General features: G+C 41.2%; 1 protein-coding gene across 1 annotated transcript in view; it reads right to left on the bottom strand.

Moving 5' to 3' along the window:
- The window catches only part of FAM189A1 (family with sequence similarity 189 member A1), a 388540-nt gene extending 376440 nt beyond the window's left edge, over window positions 1-12100 (bottom strand). Inside the window, exon 1 of the mRNA XM_044283306.1 lies at window positions 11990-12100. Coding sequence (XP_044139241.1) covers window positions 11990-12088 — 99 coding nt within the window. The 5' untranslated portion in view covers window positions 12089-12100. The remainder of the gene's footprint in view (window positions 1-11989) is intronic.
- Between the last annotated feature and the right edge of the window lie 256 nt (window positions 12101-12356).

Below are 12356 nucleotides of genomic sequence, written 5' to 3'. Positions count from 1 at the left end.
TCGGCGGTCTTACCCATGATTGCGGTTTTGAGTAATGAACCAGGCTGGGAGTTTTTAAAAGCCTCAGGAATCTTTTGCAGGTGTTTAGAGTTAATTAGTTGATTCAGATGATTAGGTTAATAGCTCGTTTAGAGAACCTTTTCATGATATGCTAATTTTTTGAGATAGGAATTTTGGGTTTTCATGAGCTGTATGCCAAAATCATCAATATTAAAACAATAAAAGGCTTGAACTACTTCAGTTGGTGTGTAATGAATCTAAAATATATGAAAGTCTAATGTTTATCAGTATATTACAGAAAATAATGAACTTTATCACAATATGCTAATCTTTTAAATAGGACCGGTATATTCTAATGGATTGCCTTCCTTGTACAATGTTATAATATACTTTCTATGTTAGAAAGTATATTATAGTGCATTTGTATTGTGCGGTTCTGCTGCCATACCTCAGGTATATAGAGGGCCAAGCGTTATTGGAACAAATAATTTCTACTGGTGTGATATACCAGTCGCCTCCCAAAAAACTGATTGAAGCGGGGTGTTATATACCAATATACTTTCTTTATAGTGTATTTGGGTACTGTATAGTGCATTTGCGCATGCGCATACGCGAAAATTATATTGCCGATACTTCGCATTGAAAAAAATAATGAATAGAGATTGCAAATTTGAATAATACATCTGGTATGTCACTGTCCATGTTGTGGGACTATTTGTGCACTTCTAGTAAATATTTCTTGGCTGCAAATATGAGCTGAAGGTTTTTAAGGTTCGCCTGCCATTAAAATGGATGGGACCTGCCGCGAACTTGCGATTCGTGAACATTTGATCGCGTTCGCGAACCGTCCCGGCAGATGTTTGTCCATCACTACTGCTGATGCTTAGCTCTCGATGGTAAAAACCACTTGATGGTCAGCGTCAAAAGTTCTTTATGATATGAAAGGTATACTGATGCTTTATTTAAAGTACAGTATGATGTAGGGACATTATCTGCTATGAAGCATAAACAAAATCATTGTCCCATGAACATTTCTATAATAATAATCTAGAAATCTAAAAACACAGGCCATTTTAAAGACCATCTGTCATCAGATTTGTACCTATGAAGCTGATTGACCTGCTACATGTGCACTTGGCAGCTGATGGCATCGGTGTTGGTCTCATGTTCATGTGTGTCCGCATTGCTGAGAAAAATGAAGTTTTAATATATGCAAATGAGACTTTAGGAGCAACAGGGGTGTTGCCATTACACCTAGAGGCCCTGTTTTCTCTGAAACTGCCATAAACTCTCCACTTTGATTGACAGGACCAGGCATGATGACGTTTACATTGCCTGGCTCTGTCAGTCAAAGTGCAGAGGGCAAAGAAGTTGCAAAGAGAGCAGAGCCTCTAGGTATAATGGCAACACCCCTGTTGCTCCTAGAGGCTCATTTGCATATATTAAAACAGCAATGCAGGCACATATGAACATAGGATCAACACAGATGCTTCCTGCTGCCAAGTGCCATGAAACAGGTCAGCCAGGTTCAAGGGGACAAATCTGCTGAGAGATGCCCTTTAACCTTCTCCCGACCTCCTAACGCGGGGATGTGTCCTGCGGGCGACCGGGTAATTCCTCTGTGACGAGTCGGCGTGTCACCCCGCGAGACCCGAGATTTCGCTTGAACGCGCGCGTTCACAGCGACGTGCGGCTGATAAGTTAATCTACAGCCTACCAGCAGCGATCATTCGCTGGCAGGCTGTAGATGTGATTTTTTTAACCCAAAAAATGTACATTAGACGCTGTTTTGTTAACAGCATCTAATATACCTGCTACCTGGTCCTCTGGTGGTCCCTTTTGCTTGGATCGACCACCAGAGGACACAGGCAGCTCTGTAAGTGGCACCAATCACAACACTACACTACACCCCCCCCTGTCACTTATTAACCCCTTATTAACCCCTGATCACCCCATATAGACTCCCTGATCACCCCCCTGTCATTGATCACCCCCCTGTAAGGCTCCATTCAGACGTCCGTATGTGTTTTGCGGATCACCGGCAATGTGCTTTCCGCATTTTGCGGATCCGCACATTGCCAGAACTATATAGAAAATGCATTTTCTTGTCTGCAATTGCGGACAAGAATAGGACATGTTCTATAAGCTCTACAAAAAACGCAGTGTTCACCCGATCAGGCCTGATCTTGTGCGCACACTTGTGTTCAGTCCGCCCCACCGCAGTGACAGAATTTTTTTTTCTGATCACTGCAAAAACACACTATAAAATCGCTGTGGCGCTATAAAAATCACTTTTGAGGGGCATGGCGAGTTCATAGAAGATTTTTTTTTTTGGCACAAGTTAGCGGAAATTGATTTTATTATTTTTTTTCTTACAAAGTCTCATATTCCAATAACTTGTGAATCCAAATGCATAAAAATGCCCTGTGAAATCCTAAAGGTACTCATTGGAATTTGGGCCCCTTTGCGCATCTTGGCTGCAAAAAAGTGTCACACATGTGGTATCGCCGTACTCCGGAGAAGTAGGGAAATGTGTTTTGGGGTGTCTTTTTACATATACCCATGCTGGGTGAGAGAAATATCTCTGTAAAATGAAAACTTTGTATAATAAAAATGGGAAAAATTGTCTTTTACAGAGATATTTATCTCACCCAGCATGGGTATATGTAAAAATACACCCCAAAACACATTGCCCTACTTCTTCTGAGTACGGCGATACCACATGTGTGACACTTTTTTGCAGCCTAGGTGCGCAAAGGGGCCCAAATTCCAATGAGTACTTTTAGGATTTCACAGGGCATTTTTTACGCATTTGGATTCCAAACTACTTCTCACGCTTTAGGTCCCCTAAAATGCCAGGGCAGTATAAATACCCCACAAGTGACCCCATTTTGGAAAGACGACACCCCAAGATATTTCGTGAGGGGCATGGCGAGTTCATGTAAAATTTAATTTTTTGTCACAAGTTAGTGGAATATGAGACTTAAAAATTCAATTTCCGCTAACTTGTGACAAAAAATAAAAACTTCCATGAACTCACTATGCCCATCAGCGAATACCTTAGGGTGTCTACTTTCCGAAATGGGGTCATTTGTGGGGTACTGTCTGGGCATTGTAGAACCTCAGGAAACATGACAGGTGCTCAGAAAGTCAAAGTGCGTAAATAAAATTTTTTGCACCATAATTTGTAAACGCTATAACTTTTACCCAAACCAATAAATATACACTTATTGCATTTTTTTATTATCAAAGCCACGTAGAACTATAAATTTAGAGAAAAAATGATATAGAAATGGAGTTTTATTTGAAAAATTTTACAACAGAAAGTGAAAAATGTCATTTGTTTGCAAAAATTTCGGTCAATTTTGATTAATATAAAAAAAAGTTAAAATGTCAGCAGCAATGAAATACCACCAAATGAAAGCTCTATTAGTGAGAAGAAAAGGAGGTAAAATTAATTTGGGTGGTAAGTTGTATGACCGAGCAATAAATTGTAAAAAGTGGTCTGGTCATTAAGGAGGTTTAAGCTAGGGGGCTGAAGTGGTTAATAATCATAGAAGCTTTACAACTTCCCTGACTACGTTTTCACTGCTTGGACAAATGCATGGGTTTATGGGCGCAAACACTTGTAGGTTGTTCCAATGTAATTTGATTGACCATTTGCAAAATGAACATTTACTATGTTGAACTGATCAATTTTCATAATTACCAAGATGTATATTAAAATTTTACACTTTTTAGTTCATTAGATGCCTAAGGAAGCGTTTCGCCATACTATACAAATACCGTATTTTTCGCTGTATAAGACGCACCTAGGTTTTTAGGGAGGAAAATAAGAAAAAAAATATTTTTTAACCAAAAAGTGTGCTGTGTGTTTGGTGGGTTTGGAACTAATGGTGGTCTGTGGATGGCACTATTACTGGGGATCTGTGGATGACGGACACTGTTATGGGGGGATCTGTGGATGACAGACACTGTTATGGGGGATCTGTGGATGACGGACACTGTTATGGGGGGATCTGTGGATGACGGACACTGTTATGGGGGGATCTGTGGCTTCCACTGTTACAGGGGGGGGATCTGTGGATGGCACTGTTATACATGTGTCATCCACAGACCCTCCCAGCCCATAACTGTGCCATCCACAGATCCCCCGCTGCTCCAGTATAATAATATAATATGTCTTATTCAATTAATAGTTATTAAATATGCCTCTTTATTCCTAATAGTACCTTAAATCCTAACCGCTTCAGTACAATGCCGGCAGGCAGGCCGGGCGGCCGGCGCGTCACTCACTGACGTCATTCATAAAGTAGGCGGCGCAGGCACGTGACATCAGGGAGTTATGCTGCCGTCCGCCCGGCCTGCATTGTACTGAAGCGCTTAGGATTTAAGGTACTATTAGGCATAAAGGGGCATATTTAATAACTATTAATTGAATATGACATATTATATTAGTATACCGGAGCGGCGGGGCTATAGTACAGTGACTGCACCGCCCTGCCGCTATTGCCGGCCCCAGCTCCTCCTCCCAGTCCCTCCCCGAGTCCCCGCTCGCTTTACATCGCAGCTTGCGATGTAAAACTGACAGCATTAGCCGTATAAGACGCAGGGGCATTTTCCCCCCATTTTGGGGGGAGAAAAAGTGCGTCTTATACGGCAAAAAATACGGTACATAACATGAAGCAATTAGTGTTGATCGAGCACTGTAGTGCTCAGGGGCTCGGGCCGAACACAGTGAGTATAATGGAAGTCAATGGGAGAACCCAAGCATTAAACCAGGTACCCCCTGCTCTGAAGAGGAGATGGTGCCTGGTTCATAGGAAAAGGTCAGAAATTAATGGAAACACCACGGAAATGGTTCGGGAACAGCAAGGGGAGGATGTCTGGATGCATCTTAGACTCCCAGGTCACTGCTGGAAACGATGTTGTCCGAGTAGTACGCCACTTTTACAGACTGACAATAATACGCACAAAACCAAAGATGAAATCGATTTTAGAGAAAAAATTGTTAGGAAACATTCTTTCCTGTATATTTACTTCTATAACGAAAGTCGGAGGTTCAAAGACGATCCGACAGGCGATCCGGCGGAGTTATTCCCATGACCCGCCGAGCAGCTTCCGGGGGGAGTACGGTTGCAAAGCTGAAACTTAAACTAATTTGCGGAAAGGCACCACCAGGAGTGGAGCCTGCAGCTTAATTTGACTCAACACGGCAAACCTCACCCGGCCTGGACATGGAAAGGATTGACAGATTGATAGCTCTTTCTTGATTCTGTGGGTGGTGGTGCATGGCCGTTCTGAGTTTGTGGAGCGATTTGTCTAGTTAATTCCGATAACGAACGAGACTCCTCCGTGCTAACTAGTTACGTGACCCCCGGCGGTGAGGATTGTGTTGACCAGACACTTATGGGAGAATGCCTGCTGCTTAGTTGACCATCAAAAAATTATTGTTGAGGGCCTGCAGGTGAGCTGACCATCGCAAACATTATGGACGAGGCCCTGCTGCCGCTTTATTAACTCTAGATAACTTCTGCCTGATCACACGTCCCCGTGACGTCGATGATCCAACTTTCGATGTTATTTTATGCGCCTTTGGGTACATTCACACAACCGTATGTGTTTTGCGATCCGCATCCAGGGAAGGCAAGCGGGGGTGCGCAAATTACCCACTTCCGACTGTCAGAAAAGGACACCGTCTATTGAAAAATGCTATGTTATGTCACAGAAACATTTTAGAAGCGCACACGTTACACAGCAGATGTGGGCCTGGTCAGGTCACTGTCAGAAGCGGACACTGTGTATGGAAAAAGTGCACTGGATGTCACTGATATTTTAGGGATGCGCACACTTTGAACAGGAGATGTGGCGCAGATAATTTAACTGTCCGCAGCGGACACCGTCTACAAAAAAAATGCACTGGATGCCACTGATATTTTAGGGATGCGCAAAATTTACACAGGAGATGTGGTGCGAATAATTTAACTGGCCGCAGCGGTATTTTGCGCAGGATGCACTAAAGGTATATATTGCTGCTGTCACACACAATAGTCCTTAAAAAGACTTTTGGGTCTCTGAAAAGTTTTTAGTATAAAAATCTTCCTATTAGGCTTCATTCACACAGTCAGTGTTTGGTCAGTGATTTCCATCAGTGATTGTGAGCCAAAACCAGGAGTGGATCCTACACAGACATAAGGTACAGGGGAAAGATCTGCACCTGTTCTGCGTTTTGGACCCGCACTTGGTTTTGGCTCAAAATCACTGATGAAAATCACTGACCAAACACTGACTGTGCGAATAAGGCCCTACACTCCCTACACTGTCTGTCCCTTCCTATGACGAGCACTGAGCAATTTAGTGCAGGTTGCGCTACAAACATATATTGCTGCTGTCACACACAATAGTCCTTACAAGGACTTTTGGGTCTCTGAAACGTTTTTGTACAGAAATAATATTCAATTACACTCCCTACACTGTCTGTCCCTTACTATGCTCAGCTCTCCCTGACTTCGAATGAGCTGAACACGCGTCATCGGGTGCTACATAGCACCAGGTGACGCGTTTCGGCCAGTCAATTGCTGTTATACCAGTACACAACATGGCTACTGGCATTACAGTGAGGGCAGTACTTACCTGCACGTTTTTTGGCTGCTTAGCAGCCACGAAACGTGCAGGGAGGAGACTCGAGCATTGCGCTCGAGCACATGCGGTACTCTGTATTCGGCCGAGCATGCTCGCTCAACACTAGTAGCAAACTTCAAACTTCTTTCCATTCAAGTCACCATGCTTTGATTTTTCACTAGACCATATTTAATAGCTGTTTCTTTGATGGCTGTTAAACTGTATGAACTGTGCATGATGAGCATGTCCACTGAGATGAATCTGTTGTGTTTGGTGTTTTCTTATTAAGCTAATTGCTAATCCTGACAGCTGCAAATTGCGTGTCACACTGAAATGCAGATTTTACAGAGAGATTAAGGTAGGGTTAAGACCTGGTTTAAATTGGCATGCTTTAAACAGCTCCCGGTGCCCTAATAAAGAGGATGGCTCAAGTTGCATTTCAATGCAGGACATTATAGAATATTGTAAATTTAAATGAACTCTTTTATGCATGATATAGAATGAATACTAATGTTAAGCGAAATTGGATTCATCAGCTGTAATAAAGGGAATACCAAGAGATGTGAAATAGAAAACGCTGAAATTGAAAACAGCACGTGGCTGATTAAGTGGAATCTAAGAAATAATGAAAAATTGAAGGACTGCATGCAAGGATATGTTAGATTACATTGGTTTACTTAGATTGGCAGATGCAAGATATCTCTGTTAACACATGAAGCCTTGTACTGTATTTCCTACTGTTATTAGCTACTCTTCTAAAACTGGTACAAGTTAGTGGAGTATGACATTGGCAAATTCTCATAATCTATAGAATGGAATGGACCTTCTAGGATTACGTATAATATGCTGCTGTGAAAAATGCAAGATTTGAAGAACCACTGCAGGAAATAATAAAAAAGATTATACATGTTATTGGGCCAAAACAAAGCCCGATTCTCTGCCATCTCCTGCACATTGCAAACTTTTTTTTACTCTGCACAGTCGCGCCACTAGGAGGGGGCAGTGAAGACAGAGAGGATGCAACTAAAACGGAAAGGCTTCTCTGGGGTTGCAAGTAGGCGAAGCAGGAGGAATGCTGTGACCCCTGGCTCCAAGGCATGGTGTCAGACTCAAAGTGACATACAAATCCTCTTGCTGTGAATAAGAGTAGGAGTGAGCCATCCTGTCCACAACTGCACCCTCTTTGTCCTTAATAATAATGTGGTGCCTATCGGAAGCCAGGTAGAACTGTGGTTTACTATTACTACTACTGCTACCCGCAGATTATTAAATGGTACTCGCAAAACTAAGTATTTTTTCTGTAATTTGAAGACAGATTCGCAGTTAATTGTCCTTCCCCTTCTACAAACACACTTCACATTGGTATTGACAATTTACTTTGGCAATAGTGCAGTTTTGCAGTACAATGTGTTTGAACAACATAGTCTGATGCAGTAATGTTTTCACTAACACAGGTATAACAAAGCAATGTTGCAGTAAAATGTCTGAACTATGCTTTCGCTAACATGGGTATAACAACGCAATGTTTGCAGTAAGATGTCTCCAGACTATGCATTCAGTAACATTGGTATAACAATGTAATTTTTGGGCTAAAATATCTTTGAACTATGGGGGTTATTTATCAATCTGAAATATGCCTAAACTAGTTAGGCACTGCACTGCAATCTACAACTTCTCCCCACTCATGTCAGGTCTAAAATTGTGGGTGGCTGTTTACAGCGTAGAAAAAGTCCTAAATGTAAGACAGCAAGGAAGCTGTCTTACATTTAGAACTGGCGGAGGATCCACCGAAGAGGTTCGGCAGCACCACTGCCAGCTTAAGGCTTTATTAAGACTTAATAATTGCGCCCCTATGTGTTCAGTTAAATGGGTATAACAATTACATTTTTGTGGTAAAATATCTTTTGAACTAGAAAGTCTGATACAATAATGTGTCCACTAATGTGGGTATAACACTTTGCACTTTTTGATGTAAAACAGTAATACAACACATTTTTGCAGTAAAAGGAGGTAATTTACAAACGGATATATGCCAGTTTTCTGGCACATATCTGCGACTTTTGCCAGCTCACACCAGGTCTGAAAAAGGGGGCAGGCCACCAGGCCCATCTCATTTATTACTTTTTACGCCTTCACTGGTGGTGGATCCGCAGTAGTTATGTAGGGGAGCATCCACCGCCAGCACAGGGGTTATTAAGACCGGCATCTAAAATGCTGGTCTTAATAAATGACCCCTAAAATGGGTTTAATAACATAGGTATAAAAATCATCATCATTGAAATATCGCTTTTGCTGTAACTACCTAGTAATATGCAGGGTGTTTAGTAACAGGTATAAAAATGATATTTTTCAGTATTGCTTTTGATGTAATTACCTGTTATTTTCCAGTAATATACAATATGTTTAGTAACATGGGTATAATGCACTGCTATGGTTTGTAGAAGAAAACAATTTCTCAGCATTTGAAGCAGAATATATGCTATTGGGTGCTGGCAATAAGCCTATGAACAGTAGAACCCTGGTTTAAAAAAAAATAAGTTTCATATTCTTGAGGGGTGTTTTGTAATGTCTATCTAACTACCTGCCAGCAGCTGTATTAAACACACGAGTGGGTGATCAGTATTCATTCAAGGCTTTCCCTGATCAAATTCCCTAAAATCTACCCAATTATATTTACCTTTTCTCTCCCTATAGTGTCCTTAGTGCAGCTAGCTATATTACTGGCTTATGTCTGCGAAGGCTTTTTGTCAGGCACTGCCACAACGGACACTTCCAGGTCACAAGCTGCTTGCCAACTGTACCCTGATTAGCCGATCGGGGCAAATCCTCTCAAAAACTTCATATTCCTTTGTTGGACATTTTTTGGTGAAATAAATGACGAATCCAATTAGAATGACTGCTCTACTCTAATTGGCTCCAAAGCCAGCTGACTTTTTTTTATCCTAGATCTTTGGGACTTATTATCAGAGCTTAAACTCACTGGATGATCCTCCCATACTCAGGTTGGCCAGTCCAACCCTGCTTGTGCCTCACATGGATCCAGTGATCTGCTCAATCTACCTGTTCATTTCTCCAATTGCTCTGCTAGATTTATTCCAACATTAGAAATCTCAGAGATGAAGGTTCTCTATTTGTGGCTGCTTCACATGTGACCCCGTCTGTCCAGAAGTTAACAGGACAGGGATCACTGAAAGGAGGCAGGTAGCTGGAACAAAAGGGTAGGGAGCAGGTGAGTATGATTTTTTTTCAACAGGCACAACTGGCCAGGGTTGAAAGGTAAAGAAGTCCAAAAAGCTGGATAACTCATTTAAAGAAAAACTAGATGCTCTATGCATATGCTATAAAACATAGATCAATGAGGGTTTGACTGCTTAGAACCACACTAATCTTAAGAACAGAGCGCCTGGTGGAGAATTATGTACATGCATGGTCACACTCCATTAAAGTCCATAGGAGGTACAGAATCACCCGATATGCCATTAAAATTTTTCATGGGAAAATACCATTAAGTAGTTCACATGAAAAAAGTTGTAAATAAGTAAATAACATCCATATTTTACTCTCCATGATTAAAAACTAGGCTAAATACCCTTCAGATGTGCAGTGTTTTTGCACACTCTATATGCAATAAAATATTATTATTAGAGTATATTATGAGGAATTTAGGGAATAAAGAGTGAAATGACTGAAGTATAGAGGGATGGCCTACTGTTTAAAAGACTTCAAGTATGTTAGAAGTTGATGCTTTGCCAATGCACTTTGCTAAATATAAACCACAGAGCCCTCCAGGTCTCTTACCTCATTTGTCTGCTGGACACAGTTATTCTAGCATACTGCGAAATGCAACAAATTTTACCGACTGTACTCACATGGGACAGGATATTGTATTTCTGTCAGTACTGCGCGTTATTATGTTTCTGTTGTTAACTTCTTGTCTTCTGGATTACTTGAGTGATTTATGTAATCCTTTATAAGTACTGGAACATGTAGGAGCTAAAACTCTTATAAGCAGTTAGGGGATCAGATCTCTGGACTGCAAAACAGATGGAAGCATTGTGCCCCAGACCAGTAAGGAAGTGCCAAATCTTGGACAGTACTGATTGCTTTAAAGAGGACCTGTCCTCTTATCCCGACATGTCCGTTTTAGGAACTGTACCTCCCTATTGAGAGCACCTTAATCTGTGTGAAGCTTACAGGCCATACATGCTCCTCTGGAATTCTGGGAAACGGTATGCAAATGGAAGCTCTTAGTAAGCTCTGCTTCTGATGCTACTAGATGTAACATAGCTATCCTGTATAATAAATAAACAAGCATCACATCTGCAGACAGCTGTTGCCCCTCATCAGTGCAAAGCAGAGTACTGGCTTAACTGGGTGTTAGGCCTAGGTCAGGATTTGGAGGGTACTGTATTCCTGAATTCCAGAGGAATGTGTGGCCTATAATCATCCTCATGGCGATTATGAAGGCCCTCTCCATAAGGAGATACAGTTCCCTACAGTAAAGTACAGCTGGGTGTTACTAGTTGGTGGTGTGGCCTAGCACTAATTTGGTAGTGTCAAACTGTCCATGTGCACCATGACCCCCCCCCCCCCCCCTTCCCGCCAAGTTGTACATTTTTTCATACATTTTGAGAATTAATTAGAGAAGTGAAACCACATGGAATAAATGCTCCATATTTGTTATTAAGTGGGGGATACAAGTAGTTACTAAAACAGACGTGTCAGGAGAGGTGACAGATTCTCTGTAAGACACTTGTCATTCTTGAAAGTAGCGCTTTGTTTTGTTTTGCTTTTGGTCTTAAAATGGATCTGTCATCAGGAGCAACAGTATGCCTGATCTAATTATATCAATACCAGTTATAGCTCAATCCATTGAGGCATTTCAGAGCTATAGCAATTTTTATTAATATGCAAATAAGGTCCAAAGAGCACTGAGGGTGGGCCCAAGCACTCTAGCTGCTCCACGCTGGTTCACCAGCCACTCTTCTTTCCAGTACATTGACAGAGCCGAGCAAGATGACGATTAGGATACCTGGCCCTGCCATCAACTGGAGGAGGAGTGACTAGCTAAGGGCTAGGATGCACCAAGTGGCTTAGGCCAGCACTCAATGTACTTTAGAATCAGTTTAATATTAAGTAAAAGTAGTGTATTTCTTCAATGGCATGTGACAGATCATCTTTCAGTAGTTAAAAAGCTATGAAAATTATAATAAAACTGTAATCTAATTCTAATAATATAAATAGGTAATGCAATTTTATACAAACTTCAAATCTGCTTGGTACGTTTTATGTCGTTCACCAACTGAAGAGTTTAAAATGCAGGAAATCTAAAATTCAGGTTAATATAGGCTACAATGCAGGTACTTACCAGACGACAACCTTCAAGAGAACTGACTAGCTGAGCATTTTGACAAGACAGAATGGAACCCGCCAAGTTGAGCATGACACATACAGCAGACAGCAGCATAAAAAAGGTTATCTAAAAATAAACAACAAATTACAAATTAGTAAAACTGCATCTTGTAAAACACAACTGCAACTAAATAATTCATGATGATTCAATACAAAATATAACATATCTCCAGAGAAAGTTTTATGTACTATTTCATTAATGTGTTGCAGAAGAAAGCTTCGGGCTATGTTTTATTTTTTTTTAAGCTTTATCACTACAGAACAGGGGTGTATTGTAGTGACATATCAAAGGTTTTCATCAGTGTAGTCTGAGGCCTGAGACC

This window comes from Bufo gargarizans, chromosome 2, assembly GCF_014858855.1.
Source record: "Bufo gargarizans isolate SCDJY-AF-19 chromosome 2, ASM1485885v1, whole genome shotgun sequence".
NCBI lineage: Eukaryota > Metazoa > Chordata > Amphibia > Anura > Bufonidae > Bufo > Bufo gargarizans.
This window is presented reverse-complemented; position numbering and strand designations above follow the sequence as displayed.